At 50.3% G+C, this 19646-nt stretch overlaps 8 protein-coding genes across 8 annotated transcripts; 4 read left to right on the top strand and 4 right to left on the bottom strand.

The window, feature by feature from the left end:
- Positions 1-33: 33 nt before the first annotated feature.
- On the bottom strand, positions 34-2082 carry GGS25DRAFT_490814 (putative cytochrome P450). Its single transcript, XM_049261030.1, has 3 exons — positions 1648-2082; positions 217-1589; positions 34-161 (listed from the first exon to the last, which is right to left on the bottom strand). The coding sequence occupies exons 1-2, from the start codon at positions 1954-1956 to the stop codon at positions 303-305; spliced, it is 1596 nt and encodes a 531-aa protein (XP_049116708.1). The 5' UTR covers positions 1957-2082; the 3' UTR covers positions 34-161; positions 217-302.
- A 155-nt stretch (positions 2083-2237) lies between these two features.
- On the bottom strand, positions 2238-3537 carry GGS25DRAFT_282334 (uncharacterized protein). Its single transcript, XM_049257478.1, has 2 exons — positions 2896-3537; positions 2238-2837 (listed from the first exon to the last, which is right to left on the bottom strand). Exons 1-2 carry the CDS (start codon positions 3486-3488, stop codon positions 2441-2443), a joined length of 990 nt encoding a protein of 329 aa, XP_049116707.1. The 5' UTR covers positions 3489-3537; the 3' UTR covers positions 2238-2440.
- Positions 3538-3655: 118 nt separating this feature from the next.
- GGS25DRAFT_282262 (fungal-specific transcription factor domain-containing protein) lies at positions 3656-6578 on the top strand. Its single transcript, XM_049257477.1, has 7 exons — positions 3656-3752; positions 3844-3944; positions 4019-4397; positions 4549-4771; positions 4837-4868; positions 4918-6216; positions 6277-6578. Exons 2-7 carry the CDS (start codon positions 3856-3858, stop codon positions 6334-6336), a joined length of 2082 nt encoding a protein of 693 aa, XP_049116706.1. The 5' UTR covers positions 3656-3752; positions 3844-3855; the 3' UTR covers positions 6337-6578.
- On the bottom strand, positions 6436-8244 carry GGS25DRAFT_490794 (uncharacterized protein). The gene is made up of 4 exons (XM_049261029.1): positions 7809-8244; positions 7619-7732; positions 7180-7556; positions 6436-7083 (listed from the first exon to the last, which is right to left on the bottom strand). Exons 1-4 carry the CDS (start codon positions 7956-7958, stop codon positions 6660-6662), a joined length of 1065 nt encoding a protein of 354 aa, XP_049116705.1. The 5' UTR covers positions 7959-8244; the 3' UTR covers positions 6436-6659.
- A 2075-nt stretch (positions 8245-10319) lies between these two features.
- Positions 10320-12382, top strand: GGS25DRAFT_282209 (ankyrin repeat-containing domain protein). The gene is made up of 3 exons (XM_049257475.1): positions 10320-11045; positions 11111-11595; positions 11670-12382. Exons 1-3 carry the CDS (start codon positions 10898-10900, stop codon positions 12186-12188), a joined length of 1152 nt encoding a protein of 383 aa, XP_049116704.1. The 5' UTR covers positions 10320-10897; the 3' UTR covers positions 12189-12382.
- Positions 12383-12456: 74 nt separating this feature from the next.
- On the bottom strand, positions 12457-13564 carry GGS25DRAFT_282249 (uncharacterized protein). The gene is made up of 2 exons (XM_049257476.1): positions 13305-13564; positions 12457-13250 (listed from the first exon to the last, which is right to left on the bottom strand). The coding sequence occupies exons 1-2, from the start codon at positions 13440-13442 to the stop codon at positions 12576-12578; spliced, it is 813 nt and encodes a 270-aa protein (XP_049116703.1). The 5' UTR covers positions 13443-13564; the 3' UTR covers positions 12457-12575.
- Positions 13565-15377: 1813 nt separating this feature from the next.
- On the top strand, positions 15378-17010 carry GGS25DRAFT_282196 (uncharacterized protein). Its single transcript, XM_049257474.1, has 4 exons — positions 15378-15721; positions 15793-15961; positions 16030-16791; positions 16949-17010. Exons 1-3 carry the CDS (start codon positions 15511-15513, stop codon positions 16508-16510), a joined length of 861 nt encoding a protein of 286 aa, XP_049116702.1. The 5' UTR covers positions 15378-15510; the 3' UTR covers positions 16511-16791; positions 16949-17010.
- A 1232-nt stretch (positions 17011-18242) lies between these two features.
- GGS25DRAFT_521729 (Clavaminate synthase-like protein) lies at positions 18243-19504 on the top strand (the record flags this gene model as incomplete). The annotated part of the gene is made up of 2 exons (XM_049264103.1): positions 18243-18532; positions 18688-19504. The coding sequence occupies 2 exons, from the start codon at positions 18243-18245 to the stop codon at positions 19502-19504; spliced, it is 1107 nt and encodes a 368-aa protein (XP_049116701.1).
- Positions 19505-19646: the final 142 nt, after the last annotated feature.

Raw genomic sequence — 19646 nt, 5'->3', positions numbered from 1 at the left:
GGGTACCTGGTAAATCGTAATACTAAGGAGAATCCTGGGAGATAACTCTGGAGGCATGCAAGTAACTATCAACTTTCACGTGATATTAGTTAACTAGTCCCCATTTGAAATCCACAGATGTCTCTTTTCTTATTTTAGAAATTTGCAGCCACATGCATCTCCTATTCTTCATCAGTTGCTATTGCCAACATTAGATGTGCAATGTTCATTGCATACCTAGGTACATAGTATATTCCTCCAGAGTCCACATCCGGATACTTAGGCATATATGTACCTTGTTTGTTTGTACATACCTAGGTATGCTACCGCTTAGCTACTTCGACACCAATATGGCTAAGCATGGTTGGGAAATCACTACTATGAGTGTCACATTCCCTCATAATAATATCACGTACCCATGGGCCTCGGGGCTCGAGCGAGGCCTTGAACGGTAAAGGTCTTGTAACAAGGCCATCTGTAGATGCCTCATTGTCAATAACTTCTGGCTGGCCAGTTTCTTTAGACCGACCTGCTTCGATATCGAATGCCCATAGCAACTGGGCGATCACGACCCATAGGAAATTCCGCGCGAAATGTCGCCCAGGGCAAGTTCGTCTTCCGTACCCAAATCCTACTACCGGAAGATCCTTTAGCTTCCCTGTCTTATCACTGTCCGGCTCTAGCCATCGTTCTGGAATAAATGAGTCCGTATCCGGGCCAAAAACGCCCTCCTCGCGCGTAATGGCCCAATGATTGGCTATCACGACAGAGCCTGCAGGGATCCGGTACCCGTCATAGCTACTCTCACTCTTCGTAAAGTGAGGGACGCCACCAGCACCCACGGGCCGCCAACGCATTACCTCCTCAATAATAGCGGTAATATATACCAAATTTGACTTATCCTCAAAGGTTGGCAGCCGGTCCCGTCCGACAACATCATCCAAGTCTTTCCGAGCCTTGGTGATGAAGTCTCGGTTCTGCGTGATACAGGCTACCACAAACCAGCTGATTGTCTCGGTGGTACCATCCAGTGCAGCTCCGAACATAGTTCCAAATTCCAAAGCCAATTCATTAGTCGACATAGCAATATGTTCTTCTTGGACAGTCTTATGCAGTTGCTTTACGAATGTCCAGCCAGGTGCATGAAGGCCGCGTTGGAGGTTGGTGTTGTGCAAATCGCACTGACGAGTCCAGTGAGATTCGGCCTTCGCTTTCCAAGGTGCTAGGAAGCCAGGAAGATTCTTTAGTATCGGAAATGTATCAACGATATGTTCGCCAACCTGGACAAACTCAGAGAAGTCATCGAGGAGGGTCAGCTCGGCGGTAAGTTGCGGATCCTTTGCGCTTTTGAGACGGAACCCGTAAAATAACGCCAGAATGGTACTGGCAGCTGCACGCTCGAAATAAGGATGGCAGTCAACGCCTACCCCTCCTGCGTATTGCAGGAGGTCGAACAGCATTTGTTTCGATTCCATCTCTTGGAAAGGAATGTAAGCAGACGACGTTCTTTGGTTCAGTACCGAGTTTTCCAGCTTTTGGTGAACTCGAAAGCGTTCATCGTACGACATTAATAGTGTATTAAACCCCTTCAAGGCCAATTCTCCGGCTAGCTATGAGAAAATGGTTAGATCTCTCATTGTGAGGCTGATATTTAGGGCCGAACTTTACCACAAGACGCGGACGGTCCGAGAAGGTAGCGCCACGAACTGCTAGAAGTTCATGCGCGCTCTTCGTCGTAGACACGACAATTATGGGTTGACCAAGCATATTCAGATGAATAATATGTCCGTAGGCCTTGCCCCAGGCATGGAATTGCTTCCATGCGTGAGTCTTTGGTACTTGGTGAACATTGCCGATGACTGGTAACGGACGTGGCCCAGGCGGCAGAGGCAACTTCAAGGAGCTGTTGGTACGCCCCTTAATGATATACCAGCATAGCAGCGTTATAAATCCTGCGAAAAGTATTGACAGAAGCATTATGATGCATTCAAAGCAAGAGGTTTGATGGGTCTGATTACCTACATGACCTAGGTATTCAAGGTAACGAGAGAAGGCAAGTAATATTTAATCTATCCATGATGCTTATTAAATTCTTTTATTCGCCTAGAAGGAGGCCAGCAGGCCAGCACACCAAAACAGTGACTATTTGCGGCGCAGCGGCACAAGTGGCTAGTTACCCAGGTAGGCAAAGGCTGCATTGCCTAACTCGCCAACGTTATGGATGATTATTGGATAAAATGTTATCTTAATCCCTATGCTTACAAGATTGTGAAATTGAGACGTTCTTGTGAATTTTCAGCTCTCTTCTATCTATATTAAGCTAGCTCAATAGGAATTTATGTACCTTCCTAACCTAGGTACATGTGGGTAGGAACCTCAAAATCTACTCCCTCAAAACATCTCGAGACCGACTAGCTAAGAAAGGAATACAGAACAGCAAGGCCCAATACCGGATTACGCATTACGAAGGCAAATTATGTAAGATCCCCGGCTGCAGGATCTCAAGCCTCCTACATAGCAGTTCCCAGATATAGTCAGCTCTCTTCGTATCCTGGGCGATAGGGGCATATTCCTGCACTGCACCAGCCCGGAAATAAAGCCCATGCGTTTGCCGCCCCGCTGTTGCCGCCTGCACCACTAGTCGTGAGCCCTCCTCGGGAGTTCGTGCCGCGAGCAACGCAAATGCCTTCGCCAAGACCTTGACTACGCCCTTTAGGCCGCCTTGGAGTCCCGTTTTACAGAAGCAGGGGTCGACGGAATTGATTACGATGGGGTTTGGTTCATCAGAGTTGACCGGATCTACCAGTTGGCTTAATTTGATGGTTGCGTATAATTGTAGCAACTTGGAGAGGTTATATCTTTAGCGGGCCACTTTGGTCAGCAAAGTCCCGATAGGTGGGCGGGAAAATATCTTACTGATTCATCCCGTTCCAATGCGCTTTATCCTTGAACCAGGAGAATAGGTCGTCTCCGTGGTTCTCGGGGTACTTGGCGACGTCGTACAGAGCCGAACCCACCATCGTCATGTGTGGCGTGACCCCGTACTTCCGGGCCGTTTCCTTGAGTTTTGGAATCATCTGAACAGCGAGGAGAAAAGTGCCTATGCAATTTACAGCGAGAGTTCGCTCCGTATCGTAGGCAATTTGGAATTCCGGGGCACTGATGCCCGCATTGCTGATGAGGACATCTACTCGAGGTAGGGTGGTGGCCCGTTCAACGAAACTCTTAACGGACGAGGACGACTCCAGATCGATCTCCCATACCTCAATTATATTGGGATGGCACTGCAAAAGAGCCTCAATCTCTCGCTTTGCATGGGTGCCTCGAGTCTCGCTGCGGCAACCGAATATGACATGGCTAGCGCCAAGGCGGATGACATGCTTGACGAATTCCTTGCCTAAACCTCCGTTGGCACCAGTAACAATTACCGTCTTTTCTTTAAAGGAGGTTGTGGGTTGAGGAATTCTGAGGATGAATTGAGTATAGAGAAAATCGCTAAGGGAAGGCATCGTGATATGCTGTGAGGTTGATTACTTACCTACTAGGTACGTACAAGTGTATTCTCAAGCTCAATCAGTTCTAGTCTTATACATCTTTTTTAGGCACCCTCAGTTAGGATCACCTCCCATCTTAATATTCTTGAAGATAAATCCATGGAGCTACGATGGCCAGCTTTATTGCTCGGTTCTAGTCGGACCATACGAGTCATAAGCAGACAGGGGCAGCTACAATGTCCGCGGACTTAACGGTCACGTGCCCAGCACTGGCTACATGTACGCCGCCCGCCATATTCCCAGACCTCTTTTTAGAAAATATGTCGCTATTGTCACTGATATTGCTTGGTTAAAAGCTAAGACACATTAGAAAATATTGAAAATGAATGTACAAGAGACCTCGCGGCCTGCTAGCAGGCCTCTACGGCGCTCCCGTATCCCTTTATCATGTGACCCCTGTCGCGCTAGAAAGTGTGTAACTCAACTTATATCCACGGAGTCAGGCACTTATCTCCATGGAAATGATTGTTGACACGATTTTCTAGATTGAAATGCAATCGGGAGAAACCGTGTCAAAACTGCACAGTTCGCCACGAGGCGACCAGTTGCGAATACCGCGGGCCGAAAAATGGTTCTTCCTTATCCGCTGCCCATCGCGATTCGAATGGAGACGCGATGCGCCAACGGATCGATAATTTGGAAGGTTTAGTTAAGAAACTCATTGCCGAGCGGCAGCAGCCCCCGTCGCTAGTAGCTGATGCAGCCCCTACTCCTGCCCTCGAAGGGTCCAGACCCGAAGAAGACCTGTCCCTGTCCGATGTGTCATCAAAACTTCAGGATGTCGCTGGGGCAGGCAAAACCGTGATGGATGGGATCCATTCAGTCTATGTCGGTGGTGATGATTGGTACGCCGTGCTCCAAGAGGTAGGGTACTTGTATATACTTTCACCCCAATGTCTCAACCTTACCCCTAAACGCTGCTTGTCTCCTCCCATGTTTTATTATTTTATTTCTAGTGACTCGTAATAATCACTTTACTGTATTTTGAATCTTCAGTGTAACTAATTGGCGTTAGATAAATGAGCTGAAAAGTGCTTGGAACAAAGAGCAGGATGATCAGAATGACTTCAACCTCCAGCCTCCCCTCTCACATACGGTCGATGGATCTAGTCTGCTGTTCAACCAGGTTAAACCAATCGAACGGATAGAGATCATCTCCGCGCTTCCACCGAAGCCTGAAGTTGATCTTCTAGTCTCCCACTTCTTCAATTATGATACCTTCCCTATATCTGTCCCTCGTAAGTCGCTTGCCATACATCAGATATGCCAGCATATGTACAATACTCACTGACATAATGGACAGCTATCCTCCACGAACCAACTTTTATGCGCGAGGTATGGTTTAATTCAAAATTGCAATAAGTCCTTAGCTGACTTTGCTTAGTATGAACTGCACTGGCAAGATCCCGATCAGACCAACTTCATCTGGTTAGGCCTCCTGTTTTCCATCCTGGGCATTACTATGCTCGCCTATCATCAATATGGGGAGCCACCGGAGTACGAAGGCACATCGGAGTCACTTTTCCAGCTTTATCGGATGCGCACTGCCCAATGTCTTCTCAGTGGTGACATCGCCAAGTGCTTGCCGTACACCGTAGAGACCTTGCGCTTCAACGCCACCGCCGAGCTGAATCGGAAAGACGACAATAGACGCGGGCTGTGGATCATGACGGGGGTTGTCGTCCGCGCCGCGATCAACATGGGCTACCATCGCGAACCCCCTCAACACTCGGGCGTCTCGGTTCTCCGGGCTGAGATTCGACGCCGCATCTGGTCTTCGGTGATGAGCATGGACAACATGTCATCGTTTCTCGGCGGCTTCCCACGCACGCTGCTATCTGTATATTCCAACACGATGGAACCACGAAACATCCACGACTGGGAGCTGTCCGAGGACATTTCCGCGCTACCCCCGCCCCGAACACTCGCCGAGCACACCTCGGTGACGTATCTCATCGTCAAGGGCCGCCTATTCAGCGCACTGAGCCGCATATCCGACGTAAACTACGGCCACGACCCAGCCTCCTACGAGACCGTCCTCGACATCGACAGGGCCCTCCACGAGGCCTACCAGAACATCCCGCCTCAAATGCAAATGCCCCCCACCGACGCCAACGGCAACCCCCCGCCCATCAAAACCAGAGCCAACATTTCCAATCTCAGTCTCATGGTCACGTACCACAAGGGCATGTGCGCCCTGCACCGGCGCTACCTCGCCAAAAGCCGCAGCGACGCCCGCTTCACGCTTTCTCGGAGCCGGTGCATCGCGTCCGCGCTCGCGCTCCTCGGCTACCAGCGATGCATCGAAGCGTCGTTCTACGAGAACTCCGAGGCCCGCCAGATGCTGATCCTCGCCGCGATGATCCTGTCGCTGGAGCTGGAGCTGCGGCACAGGGCTCCCGAAACGGAGCCGGAGCCGGATAACGCCGCGCTGCTCCAGGCCTTGGAGCGGGCGCGTGACGGCTGGGCGGAGGCGATGGGCGCGACGGATGAGGCGGGGAAGGTCCACCGGTTTCTGGCGGGCGTGCTGGCGAGGTTCGGTGGTTCCGGCCCGGCGACGGCTAGTTCTCATCAGGGGGTGTTGTTGTTGTCTCCGGAGACGCCGTTTGGGTTTCCGGGGCTTGGTGCGCCGGATGGGGGGTTCGCGTTGGAGAAGGGGGTGGACAATGTGGATTTCGATTGGGTTTGTTCATCTCTTGCTTTATTGATACCGCGCGAACGTTTAACTGACGAATATGTCTAGGCTTCGTGGGACGCTTTTATTGAGGAGAACAGCTATTACGACACTGGTGCTATCTATTAGCTGTTTGTTGGGGGGGGAGCTTACGTGCCACGGGGACACCCCTATATTACAACGGCGTTTTAATATGCATTCGTTCTCCGAAGACAACACGGTCAGAGTAGGTAGTACTTGTTGTTCATTTATTCATACAGCTAGCGTAAAAAGGCGTCCGGTACCATGTAGACGTACAGAAACAGACTTTTCCATCCTCAGTATTGGTACAAATATGCCACCCCTCAGTTCTAGAGCCCCCTAAATATCAAAAACAGCCCGACGTATGATATCTACCTACCTAGGTAACCCAGCAGGTACTTAGTAGACAGTTAGTTCCAACATAATAATCCCTATGGACTAGCCCCTCTCATCTCGACACTCTCCTGATCCACCTGATACTTGACCCTGATCCCTCTACTATCACCACTCAGCCTCCTCCAATGGAACCGATTCGAGCCCCCACCAATCGTCGTGACCGTCAGCCCGCCCTCCAGGCTGTCATTCCCCGTATCACCACTCTGCTGCCCCCTCCCGAACCTGGAAGACCCGGAGGTGGAGTAGGTGACCCACGACTTCGCCCAGGTGACGACGGGCGAGGCGCTCAGCTTCTCGCTCACGGGGCGCAGGAGCGGCATGCAGGCGAGCGAGCACGCGATCAGGGGCTCGAGCGCGGTGAAGAGGTAGAGCGTCGAGCCCGACCAGGTGAAGTCGCTCTGGTCGTAGCCGAGCGCGAGCTGGTACAGGCATATGCGGGCGATGGAGATGGCGCAGATCCTGGGTGTCAATGTAATGTCAGCGCACCTGCGCGCCTAAAAAGCCACATGACATGCTTTTGAAACGAAAGAAAAGAAAAAGGGGGGGGCAACGTACAGGGCGCCCAGCGCAAACATAAGACAGACGCCCAGCTTCCGCCCAATCGGCAGCTGCAGGCCCCAGAGCACGGGCGTGGGCAGCAGCGCGATGGTGGAGTCGATGGCGAAGTTCGTGGAGTGCACGGAGAGGTACGCGGCGTTGATGTTGCCGCAGCGGCCGGGGATCAGCTTGTTCCAGTTGAAGGCGAGGGGGCGGCAGAGGAGGAAGACGGTGAGGAGGTCGCCGAGGGCCCAGAGCAGGCAGGCGGCCATGAGGGCCCAGCAGACGATGCGGAAGCGCCGGTGCGTCGTGAAGAGGTGCAGGTACAGGTGCAGGATCGACAGCCGGATGCTGGTCATTGAGAAGGCCCAGAGGGCTTGTACGGCGATGAGGAGCTGGTTTGCTCGTTAGTGTTTAACTCGCTCGGAGGTATGTAGGTAGGTAGGGAGGTAGTCACCTTTCCAAAGACGACGAGCTTCTCGGGGGTCGCGAGGAGCTCGATCGCGTGACGCCCGAGACCGCCGTACTGGACACTGCAGATGAGGCAGGCCGTGAGAGCTGTTGCGCAGATCTGGCTGTATGATTAGCTTACCCATAATACAGTAGAATGCATCAATGTCAGTATAGGTGAGCGGAGGACGCCTTACAAATCCAAACAAAGTAAAAATATCGTGAGCGTAGATCTTCCGGCGGAGGAGTTGCTGGGACCAGAATCGGAGACAGAGGGCTCCTAGGGCGATGACCTCGAACATCATCGTCACCCCGATGATCATGGGGCCTTTGTCGGTTACTGCCATGGCTAGCTACTGCGGTGTCTGATCTCTACTCGATACGATAGTATACGATTGCCTTTCTTACACGCTTATGTTTCTGCCGGCTGAAGGTCGAAGTTATACGGCAGCATAGCAGAAAAGGTCGAACGAAATATCACGGATGCGGAGAGCAAAAATGCAACGCGATGCCGTGGGTGGGAGAGACAAACAGCAAACAGGACACCCGGGGGGTGGTGTGGCCGTTTGTGCATGTACATACTATGGATGTCTACCTACTATCCCCTTAACCGTCGCAAGGCAGCAGAGGCAGCAGATTACTATTATTAGTAGCAGATATATTTCTTTCAATCCATTATACCTACAAATATCCATAACCTTATATGTTGATCTATATTTTATTTTAATATAAATGCGGTATAAAGCTGGCTGGCGTTATTAATTTGAATTTAATATAAATCTTATTTTAAATGAAACTATTCTTATTTACGGCTTATATGTAAATATATGCTAACTTGGAAGCTTTAAATTAATTTTTAAACTTTAAAAAAGATGATTTATATAGCAGCTTTATTGATTGCGTATAAGCTAAAAATAAGAATATATTTTAGTATTAGGCTTGTAAGGAAAAAATATTTAAAAACGTTGTCGTCGAGGATTAAAAGGAGATATATTTAATGCTAAAAGAAAAAAGATGCGATTTTTTATAATATGGCATTATATATTTTTAAGTATTGTTAATATAAGTGGCGTGTGCAAAATTAAGTAAAAAAGTATGTATTTATCGAATAATTAAATTTTATTAGATATTGGAAATATGAAGCGATGGGGAAATTGGCTTGGCTATATCTTTTCTTATTAATAGTAATCTGTTGCCTTTACTGCCTTGCGACGGTTAAGGGGATAAGTGCGGTTAGGTATTGGCATTAATACTTGGACTGCCGTAAGGCATTGGTGGATTCGATGTATGTACATAGGTAGCCATAGCCAGCGACATATGTAACCGCCGCTCCCCCATTCCCCATCTATGTACCGATCGACGATTAGGTAACCACTTAGTGCATACCTTACATGAGGTAGTCTATCTATATCGGCCGTACAGATATTAATTATAGGTACTCGTAATGCATCATCGAGGTAGCATGCACAGTGATTCGAAGGTCTAGCTTAGGCAGTCATCAACGCGGTTTGCTTTACTTGATTTAAGGTATTACTTTTTCCTTTCGAGTACCTACCTACCTACCTACCTGGGGTTAGGAAACTGGCTATGGGTATATGCAGTAGTCGATCATTCCAAGCTTGAAGACTAGGCACATATGTAGGGAGGTAACGATAGAATCCTGCCGCAACACTGCCCATAAAAGACTTACGGGGCCGAAGTGCGTACTTGCTGCTGCTACTCGGTGGTTACTGCTTACATCCATGGTTTGTGTATGCGTGTCGAGGAGGCCTGGCCATTCAGGATGGATTTTTCCTTGGGTGGCTAGCTACATGTTAACCCGTACTAGGCATGTATGTACTTTGATATATTGCCATCACGCCTGCATTTGGGGGCTAGATTTGGGAAAACCCGCATGATGACCCCGGTAGTTGTATGACTTTAAGAACTACGAATGTAGTTTAGTGGTTCATGTAGAAATCTTGGATGGGGTTGCTCTATTACTCCTTAGCCTGGGAATGTCTAGGACCAAGAGATCTGCTAAAACCTCCCTGCTTACTAGGCACCAAACTTGTGGCGGGCCTACGTTATTAGTATATAGTATTTGCTGAGATATGCATCTGCAGTATCACGAATCACGATTTCCATTATATCTACTACATATTAGATGCCTACCTAGGTAGGTAGATAGATAGCAGTGTAAATATGCTATGCAGCCCTACATTGAGGCGCTCGTACGTACCGTTGCATATAAATTAGGTACCTACATGTATTTAGCCCACCTTACCTATCCACCTCCCATGTCAAGAGGCCGCATCTGGGCCAATAAAGCACATACGTCGTAACCACGTTTATCCCGATCCATATCCGTAGGAGCGTGGCACGGCATACAACTAGCTACCTAGGTAGGCATACTTTTAGCGCTCATTGGCTCCATCATTCTGCAGTAGGCCGGCCGGTCGTTGCTTACGTGGGGTCAGGTTGCAGTTTGAAGTACATTAGACGGGACCCATTGGAACCCTTTCACAGCATTTGCATCTCTAGCACGAGGTTTCCACGAGCCGGTTGGTTGCACGCATGGCGCCACCACCTCGCTTTCGTGTAGCTGTCCAGATAGGGGTGTCGTTGTATTAGCAAATCACCTTCGCCTCGATCTCAAACTGTAACATACCTAGGTAATCTTGGACTTTACCTCCCGGGTCCTTTCGAACATTATATTCCATATTGGACGAGAAGAGTTAAGATACGCGCATGATGTATGAGCTACCGAGGTATGTATCTACTTAGTTGATTACCACCCAACCAACCTCCATCTGTGTACCTAGGAGGTAGCTAAGGCTTAACTTATGTGCATACGGAGTCCGAGCTTTTAGATGCAAGATTAACTATGTACCTAGTAACTACATGTACTACGCCGCGATGTAACTGTACGATAGATGGGGTGTGCGGAGTTTGACCGAGTATTTATCCCGGCTATGATTTCTAAATTTAGGTAGGGCTACCTATTTATCACCGCCCCGAACCGCCCTCTGTTCGGCTAGCTTGCCGTGTTCCAAGGCTGGCGGGTGTAGTATCTAGCTGCCTAGGTAATCTGCATACTAGGTAATTACCTAGAGTCCGATTGCAGTCGCTGGAGTTGTCGGCATGTGAGCGAATGGCGCTTTTCGAATTTCACTCCATTGTTTCCTTGTTCCTGACTTAGAATAGGGATAAGTAAAGTAAAGTGAAGAAATAAGATAATATTCCAAACTCTCATAGGATTCCAAGGTAAACTAGGTAGGTAGATGATCACCATAGTTAAGATACCATGTTTCCAGGCGTAACTGAGCAAATGCAACCCATTACTTCTCCCGCCGGGCTTAAGAGGAAGGCAAGCCACCAGGAAAGCTGGGAGCACATTCAGGATGCGAAGGAGAGAAAGAAAGTCCAGAATCGCATCGCGCAGAGGGGCTACCGTAAGCATAAGCCCGATACTATCGTGTCCTCCCTTGAGCTATGTTGTGCATGCTGATAAGCCTAGGCGAACGTACCCGGAAGCGCGTCGAAACCCTTGAGCAGCTATGTCGGCTGTCCACTAGGAAATGCAGCTGCCTAGTAGACTGCCCCGGGTTGCACAGCGAAGGATCTAGCTCTATCTCTACCACTGAGACACTTTGTTCCTCGTCGCCGTATTCATCACCCTCTTCATCGTCATATGTGTCGTCTCCTAACACTAGACGTGGGAGTAGAGACTTGCCGAGTCCGCTTACTCCCAGCTCCCTATCATCTTACTTCCACAACATCGCGGGTCTAGAGATGGGAGATTACAGTAAGGCAGTGGAAGAAGATGAGATATTGGAAAATCAAGCTATCGATATATCGTGGGGTGCTGCCGATGCACTGCCCGGGGATGGTGCGGTGATAGCTGTAGATGACAGCATACAAGTCAGTTGCCATACATCGCCAATGACTATCAGGCGCTCAGACGGTAACATGAACGCGCCAGAATTCTCATCAATAGCCAAGGTAAAAGAACCCCTATTCGACTATTTCCACATCCTACCTACCTAAGCATTCCCCAAGCTCACAAAGTCCGCCAGACAACTCCCCAAGAAACTCCCACCCCACCTTCTAACGAACTATCCGCCCCCGACCCCTCCAGCAACGGCAACGGCAACGGCAACGGCAAAACCGCCCTCCACCTCGCCGCCGAGAGCGGCAACACAAGCATGCTGCACCTCCTCCTCCGGATGAGCGCCAACCCCCTCGCGCGCGACCATCTCGGACGCACGCCCCTCCACCTCGCCATCATCTCCTCCCGTCCCTCATCCTCATCCTCACCCTCCTCCACCACCACCGCGCTCCTCCTCCTCCTCCTCCAACTCCCCGGCACAATCCACGCGCGCGACCACAACGGACAAACACCCCTCCACCTCGCAGCCATATCCGGCAACGAGGAGCTGGTAGAGCGGCTGGTGGAGGCGGGGAGCGAGGTGGAGGCGCGGGATGCGATGGGGAGGACGGCGCTGCATCTGGCAGTTGAGGGGGGGCGGGGGGAGGTGCTGGGGGTGTTGGTGGAGAGGGGGGCGGATGTTGAGGCGAGGGTGGGGGTGTTATAGGTTAGGGGGGTTTGATGGGCATGGATGGTGTGTGTGTAGGATTGGTTTATGTAGGATAAGACAAAAACGGGGGACGGGGGGATGGCTTCGCCGTTAAGCGAACATACACTGCTGGACTTGTTAAATACCTTGGGCAGGTGTGGATACATGGCACGTTGCTGAACTGTTTATATACTAGGTACATTGTATTGATTATCACGAATTTGCTTGGATTTAGGTAGGAGGTAGGTATGTACGATATTGAGCTGCCCAGCTTAACTACCCAGTACCGATGAAGTAGGCATATAGATACTACTGTATGTACACTCACGAACGAATACTACTCTGATTCGAGTCATTCGTTGTATACACATGCATTAGCAGTGTGAGCCCCTTTCTTCCGCCCTCCTAATTACCACCGTTGTCCGGTTCCTCCTTGCTAGATCCTTCCCTTGGAGTAGAAGGTCTCGCCACGTCCGGCCGCGGGTGTATGCGAGGTCTACCCCGAGGTCGCGGTTCAGACGGCGGTCTATAAGTACGAGGTCTACCCCGAGGCCGCGGTTCGGATGGCGGTCTGTAAATCCGAGGCCTACCTCGAGACCGGACGGTACGGTGTAGCAGCTCACCAGGCGGTCGATACAGACGCGGTCTGCCTCGACGTCTCGGGCCACTGTGTGACTGTTCCGCGAGCAGTGGGCTATCTTCGGGTCTGCTGGGACGCAGATTCTCGTCGCGCACCTGCTCTGCAACACGAGTTTGTCCGCTTTCCTGGAATCGGTCGTCAGGCAGAGGGCCGAGGGGAAGCAAACTCTGACCCGGGAGGCTGCCGTACAACTGCTCGTTAATAGCAGGGGTTCCGGGCGGCACTACGGGCGGGGGAGCGTCGCTGTAGGACCTAATGGCGCGACAAAGACGGCATTCCAGAAAATAGCGGCCTTCGCCGTGGAAATCGAGAAACTGGAAGCCGTCGTGTTCTTGACCGCACCTCTCGCAGGTGCGGCGGCCGGTGTAAGGTCCCGCGAGCCCAAAGATAGTCGAGGCCGCTGCAGGAACTGGTGCAGGATCCGGAGCTAGGGCCTCAACCTAACAAAGATTAATCATAAAGCAATAACAAAAGATAACATGAGAGAGTCTTACGCTTATTGTCGGCGCGCGACAGGAACGGCACTCGGTCAAGAATCCAAGATCGCTGCTCTCGACAATGTCTAGAAACTCGAACCTATCTTTCGTTTCGCCGCATTTGGCGCAGGTGAGAACACCCGTGGGGGGATCCATTGAACAGAGTATAGTCCATAACTAATACTCTTGATTCAGCGGATCTTGATATGGGTGATCGTTGCTGAGTAACTGAGTAGGAGGTAGGTGGATGGGTCGGAGGGAGGGAGGTGAGTTGTGGAATGTAGGTGAAGAGGAAGCTTGCAATTGACAAGCCGACATGATTAAGAAAGAAAAAAGGTCAAAACAACTGAGCCCTAATAAGCGAGGAGCAACCTAAGGCACCAAGGTTTCCAAGGTTGCCTTAGGCATCTAGGTGCCTGGGTAGTGAGCAGGTAATGAGCTGGTATCTAGGCGGCACAGCTGGTTGACACCTTATACGTGAGGTTAGGTATTTTTCGCTGAAATCCCCTCCAACTGTCTCCTGTTGCCTACCACCCGCATTGATAATCATCACCATCACCATCGTCGTCACTTCAAGGCCAGCGGTCGGCCTTTGAATCTGAGGACATCAGCACGGTGAATGATGGCGCACGTACCAGGTCTCGACTCCAGGGCGAAGGGGCCTAGATATGCGCGCAGCGAGATTATTCAACCAATTGTGAAAACAAGCTGACTCAACAGCGCAAAGGTGTGCGACCGTCGATCCGGGCAGACCGACCCCCAATATTGGAATATCGCAGACGCCGTGGCTGAAACTATTAGATCTGTTCGGCCAACGAGAACATTCTGACGCGGGCAACGGTGTACCCTTTGCCCTAATATGCGATACTGCATGGAGAGGTGTCTTCCCTTCACCATCCAACTCCCTTGTCCATTAACCATTAGATGCCTATTCATTGGACGAGGTATCCAGATATATTTTGCCTCCTAGCGGATACGGGCAAGGCAGGCTGTGTACGACCTATCTGGTAAGTAAGAAGATCTTGCCACATGGAATGATAAGAATCATGATTGGACTTCTAAAGCCTTTGTTTCAACTTTTGACTTGAATGCGAACTATGTACCCTCTACCGTGCTAGGTAGGTTCAATGTTAATAGGGAAAAGGGGGGTGAATCCTTGGCGTTATTACACACATACATATATATATATATATACTTACCTAGTACTTAAGTAATTTATAACATCAAAATCATATGGACAAATCATTTAAGTATTAAAAACAAGGTTTTATGTAGCGAGGAAAATTTGTCGCTTGTGAAGAAGATGTATTAGGTATATTGCTAAGACAAACGTTTGTAGTAACCATGTGCTGCTGCTGTACGCGCCAGTGAGTCATTGGATTATTCCAGCAGAATTTATTTATGCATACCCAGCGATAGGATCTGAAAGTTGGCGCCGTACGTTCACTTAGCTCATCGTCTGCTCTTTATATTTTCTCGAGGTAGAATTCGCGTCAGGAGTTGTCATTAAGCAGAACCTAGAAGTCATTTTTGCTCGGAGATCTCTAGCATCCCCTCTAGATATTACGGAGGCTACCTACGTACAGCACCCAACTTCTGCTCTAGCCAGACCTCTATGTAGCCTTCGCTACTTTTGCAAGCTGCCGGGTGGACCATTAGGCGTGAGTTGATGTAAGTACGACGTGTGAAGGCTGGTAGCAACGCAGCGGTGGTTTATTTGTTACATCAGCACTACACGCTATCAAATAAGCCAAAGGAGTGTCAAGAATAAGCAGCCATGGTTTGCGAAAACGTCAGGGCTTACCGAAGTGATAATGACCCCCTGAAATCAGTAGAAAGTGGTGTGTAACACTTGCCATTTATAATCTGGAGTGGGGTCTTACTTTGACGACATGCTTAGGATATACTCACACGTACAAGTCTGGAGAATAGAACTTTCATCATGCCTAGGTACCTAGTCTTGCAGCGAAGGAGGCTTGCTCGCGAATTGCCACCCATCATGTCCGCTCGTAGTACACAACATTCTAAAGCTTTCGGAAGAAAATTCGAACGAAGAGGTTGCACCAGCCTTGTTAAAAACTGTACATAGGCAGCGACGCACCTTTCTTGCTGAGTTTTGCGAGGTCTTTCTTCTCTCTCACTTTTCAACTACCTAAAAATCCTATAATTTCATGCCTTAAACAGAAAAAAAAAAAACCCCCCAGCATCTGCTGCTTTGTTCACGATGCTGCCTAGAGAGCTCTCATTCTTCTTCCTCTTTTCTTGCCTTTGCGGTTTATCGTCATGTACCTCCTTCCCATCCTCGACCACACCGGTAGCTATCAAGTCTAGTACTGATGTGCAACTGGCTCTGGCACCAACATCGCCCCCGTTGGAGAACCTAGGGCGGAGAGATAGACCCCCAACACTTTGTGGTTTTGGCAATGGCGACGCAGGTAATGATTCGCTCATAAGATACCTACATTCGTCGTTCAAGCCCATTTTGCTAACCGATAGTCAACCTTAGCCTATCCCTGGAATTGTAATTCAGGGTACGCTTGTGCGGTAGATACATATTATTCAGTTCTAGGTTGTGTCACAAGCATGATCGATGGTAAATTGACTGGATATGTTCCGACGTCATGCTTGAACTACGGTCAACCATGTTCTTCAGTTGGCACTCGAACGATTTGCTGGTAATAAACGCGACTACCTCTCAAGGCTTCAAGCAAAGATGATCTGAGAAGCTAATGCTTTAACCTAGTACGAATACTGTGTATCCGAGCTGCTTGGCCAACGTATACACCGGATCTCTCTACTCGAAATATACGTTGCTGGCCTGTGGTGACGGCTATAATCGCCGAATAGCTTGGTTCGCTTCGACAACCGAGACGGCTAGGACGACTGGGACCGGAACAACGTCGACTCCTTTTATGATGATTCCCCAGGTAACCAATGTCATAAACCTAACAGACGGAACAAATGGTGATTCGCCACCACCTGGAACATTGACGACTTCAGACAAAATAACACTGGCTACGACATTGGGAATCGGTCTACCGGCCACGGTCGCCGGCGTCGTTGCGGCTTGGTTTGCTTACAAGGCCAGGAAGGCGAAAAAATTGAAAATGCGGGGTGAGAGGCTGGCGAGCAGTGATGACGACGCTTCCCATCTTCATGACATAGAAACCATTTACGACCCTTCCGTACGACTAGAACTGAAGCCAACCAAGTTTACGACGTAAATGTTTCGATCGAATATAGATATACTATACATTTTTTGGGATTGGCGCTAGGGTTAGGGTTTAGCAACACGATTCGATGAGCAGAACCTTTCTCATACCTATGTATCATGACATGCTTTTTGCGGATTCCTTTTACGGCAACGCAACAGCTTGGAAATAATGCTAGGTATATATCGGCCTCTGTAGCTAAATGGTTTGAGACGCGAAAGTTGGGCTGGCATTCTTACTAGGTACTCCTGGGGATGGGGAGTACACAAACAACCTTCCTTTGTCGTCTGGTAGTAGGTAGTATATCCTACCCCTGAGTAATGAAATAACACACCGTCATAAAAGACATATAGCCACTTCATTCTTTCCTTATATATCCAGTCATAGTGCCCCTATCCAATCGGAAATCTTCATTAAAAGGGGGAAAAGGCACTAACTACATATTCTAAGCAAAGTAGGAGGAACGGTGAATCACGAAGAGACTATTAGGCACATATGTAGCCTACAGCTCCCGGCTCCCTCTCTGGGAACTCGGGTGAGTCAATGGCGAGAAAGTCCCTGTGGGAAAAGTAGATGGTTAAATGACAATAGGATATAGATTCCCATAGTAGGCCGACGTCATGGACAGCGTTTGGGGTAATGGCATATTGCTATTTACCTACCTACCCACACATGTCTACTACTACTTCGGTTTGAGGCTTCCCTACCTATCGAGACTCATTATCCATGATATTCCAGGCCCCTGAGTATAATGAGTAAGCGATGACTGACACGCCTCATAGGTCTAGAACCAATTCTTCTTTCGTTTGCTACATCCTTGGCCACAACAGATCATTGCGAAAGCTCTGGAGCTTGTGGGGGCTACCCCATGAGAAATTCCCCCTTTCGATTTATCAAGACGGTCGAAACTGAGGGGGAAAAGGTTGCATCTTAACCTCGAAGCTATACCCATGCCTACCCCTAACCTAGGTACCTCAATCAAGCGCGCCCCTGACTGAGACATCACCGGCCTCGGATCCAACGGAAACCAAAACAGACAGCCTAGAGTGCGGAGGCAATTGCGAATGAGCGACGCGAGAATCATCTGTATCTTGACGTTGGATATTCAATCCCCACACGCTGCCAAACAGCCTAGTAGTCCAAGGGCACACATCTGCCGTTCTTGGCGTGGTGTATAATATAGATGACACCTCTCAGGGGGGAGCCCGACTAGGCCACATATTTGACAAGGACCCTGAAGGCTAAAGATAGCTTGCTAAAGTGCGGAGCGTTGCAGCCGGACAGCAATCTAGGTACGCGTCCCCCCAGCCGGCTAAACTGAGATGCTCCCGTTTCGATAACGATAAGATTGCCAAGATGGATATTGGCATCGCTCATCTATATTCCTCGAGTCGAGCTATGGCATCGCTTTACGCAGAGGTGTAAGTACCTACCTAGGTTAGGTAGGAAAGGTGAAGGGGGTGACATCTTGGATGCAGGTGGATAAATAGCAAGGCAGTGTGGGGGGAGGGGAAAGTTACATCAAACTCACCAAGGCTATGGAAGATGAGCCTCCGACGACGACCTCGTCGCCGTCATCGCCTGTCTATAAAATAAGGGTGTCAAGTACATAAGTAAGTTGGACGAAGGATAAGAACAATAAGAAGACAAGAGGAAGAGCATCGAGAGTTTGTCCCCGTAATCACATCGCCCCAAAATCAAAACCAAAACCAAAAAGAAAGAAAAACAAAACAAACCCACAAAAATGGCCATCTCAACCGAAGTGCCCCAGACCGTGGACTGGAACGGGAAGAAGGTGCCCGTGTACGCCATGGAGGTCGTCGACTTCTCCAAGCTGCTCTCCCAGGAGCCCACCGAGATCGAGAAGCTGGTCCGCTGCTGCCAGGACGAGGGGTACTTCTACCTCGACCTGCAGAACATCGACGGCCGCCGCATGCTCGAGGACCAGCAGGAGACCCTCAAGCTCATGTACCGCTTCTTCGACGCGCCCCTTGAGGCCAAGAACGAGTTCGGTCTTGTTGCGCCCCATCTTGGGTAAGTTTGTTTTTTTTTTTTTTTTTTTTTTCGATTGCGAGAGATTTAGCCTGCCTACCGAGTGGCATATACCTACCATAGTACCTACCTACCTACCTACCTACCTAAGTAGCTTCTCGTTTTCGCTTCACCACTAACACAAAACCCCCCACCAGCTACGAGCCCGTCGGCTCCCGCACCGGCGTCCTCGCCAACACCAAGGACGGGTACGAGATGATCAAAGTATCCCGCGACGAGATCCAAAAGGACAGCCCGCACCTGCCCGCCGTGCTCAAGACCAGCCCGGACATGAAAGTCCTCGAGCACGCCATCGCCGGCGCCAACATCGCCACCAAGACCATCCTCTCCGCGCTCTCCACCGGCCTCGGCCTCACCGGCGCCGCGCGCTTCGAGAACACGCACCGCAACGACCGGCCCTCGACGAGCACGCTCGCCATGATGCACTACATCCCCTCGGACCCGACCGCCAAGAACATCGGGCACCAGAAGCACACGGACATCAGCTCCCTGACCTTCCTCTTCGCCGAGCAGTGGGGGCTCCAGGTCCGCCCCCCGGGAGCCAAGGAGTTCGGCTTCGTGGAGCCGAGGCCCGGGATGGCCGTGATCAACGTCGGCGACTCCCTGCGCTTCGCGAGCGGGCATACGATGCAGTCGTGCATCCACCGCGTCGTCCCGCTCGACCCGACCGAGCACCGCTACAGCATCGCCTACTTCCTGCGCGCCGAGAACGACACCATGTTCACCGACAGCGAGGGCCGCTTCGTCACCGCCGGCCAGTGGCACGACGAGAAGTTCTTCGCCTTCACGAGCCCCCCCGAGATCCAGGCGCTTGCGCCCAGCTCCATGATCCTCGGTGGCATGACTGAAGAAGAAGAAGAAGAGGAGGGCGCTGCTGCGGCTGTGGAGACCAAGGATGCACCCAGCCCGATCGTCGGCGCTACGAACCTCAAGGAGTCGGTGCAGGTGTACTAGGCCTCCCTGGTTTTGCTCAGCATCGCTTTGGATGGGAGTCGTAGCACTGCCTACCTGCCTGCCTGGGTACCTAGTAGGTAGATAATGAGGAAACCGGGAAAACCCTACCCCCTACTTACTTAAGTAAATACCTACCTACCTA

The sequence above is a fragment of the Hypoxylon fragiforme genome, assembly GCF_022984875.1.
Source record: "Hypoxylon fragiforme strain CBS 206.31 chromosome Unknown GGS25scaffold_5, whole genome shotgun sequence".
Taxonomy (NCBI): Eukaryota; Fungi; Ascomycota; class Sordariomycetes; order Xylariales; family Hypoxylaceae; genus Hypoxylon; species Hypoxylon fragiforme.
This window is presented reverse-complemented; position numbering and strand designations above follow the sequence as displayed.

Bases quoted from the DNA above. Each gene is read 5' to 3' on its own strand.
- GGS25DRAFT_282196 (XM_049257474.1), top strand. From the start codon at position 15,511: ATGCTGCCTAGAGAGCTCTCATTCTTCTTCCTCTTTTCTTGCCTTTGC. The intron at 15,722-15,792 runs GTAATGATTCGC...AGTCAACCTTAG, and splicing joins TTTTGGCAATGGCGACGCAG to CCTATCCCTGGAATTGTAAT. The intron at 15,962-16,029 runs GTAATAAACGCG...GCTTTAACCTAG, and splicing joins GGCACTCGAACGATTTGCTG to TACGAATACTGTGTATCCGA.
- GGS25DRAFT_282209 (XM_049257475.1), top strand. From the start codon at position 10,898: ATGTTTCCAGGCGTAACTGAGCAAATGCAACCCATTACTTCTCCCGCC. The intron at 11,046-11,110 runs GTAAGCATAAGC...TGATAAGCCTAG, and splicing joins CATCGCGCAGAGGGGCTACC to GCGAACGTACCCGGAAGCGC. The intron at 11,596-11,669 runs GTAAAAGAACCC...AAAGTCCGCCAG, and splicing joins AATTCTCATCAATAGCCAAG to ACAACTCCCCAAGAAACTCC.
- GGS25DRAFT_282334 (XM_049257478.1), bottom strand. From the start codon at position 3,488: ATGCCTTCCCTTAGCGATTTTCTCTATACTCAATTCATCCTCAGAATT. The intron at 2,838-2,895 runs GTAAGATATTTT...GGCCCGCTAAAG, and splicing joins CATTGGAACGGGATGAATCA to ATATAACCTCTCCAAGTTGC.
- GGS25DRAFT_282262 (XM_049257477.1), top strand. From the start codon at position 3,856: ATGAATGTACAAGAGACCTCGCGGCCTGCTAGCAGGCCTCTACGGCGC. The intron at 3,945-4,018 runs GTGTGTAACTCA...ACGATTTTCTAG, and splicing joins GACCCCTGTCGCGCTAGAAA to ATTGAAATGCAATCGGGAGA. The intron at 4,869-4,917 runs GTATGGTTTAAT...GACTTTGCTTAG, and splicing joins AACCAACTTTTATGCGCGAG to TATGAACTGCACTGGCAAGA.
- GGS25DRAFT_490794 (XM_049261029.1), bottom strand. From the start codon at position 7,958: ATGGCAGTAACCGACAAAGGCCCCATGATCATCGGGGTGACGATGATG. The intron at 7,733-7,808 runs GTAAGGCGTCCT...TCATACAGCCAG, and splicing joins TTTTTACTTTGTTTGGATTT to ATCTGCGCAACAGCTCTCAC. The intron at 7,084-7,179 runs GTACGTTGCCCC...ATTGACACCCAG, and splicing joins ATGTTTGCGCTGGGCGCCCT to GATCTGCGCCATCTCCATCG.
- GGS25DRAFT_282249 (XM_049257476.1), bottom strand. From the start codon at position 13,442: ATGGATCCCCCCACGGGTGTTCTCACCTGCGCCAAATGCGGCGAAACG. The intron at 13,251-13,304 runs GTAAGACTCTCT...AATCTTTGTTAG, and splicing joins GTCGCGCGCCGACAATAAGC to GTTGAGGCCCTAGCTCCGGA.
- GGS25DRAFT_490814 (XM_049261030.1), bottom strand. From the start codon at position 1,956: ATGCTTCTGTCAATACTTTTCGCAGGATTTATAACGCTGCTATGCTGG. The intron at 1,590-1,647 runs GTAAAGTTCGGC...ATTTTCTCATAG, and splicing joins CGGACCGTCCGCGTCTTGTG to CTAGCCGGAGAATTGGCCTT.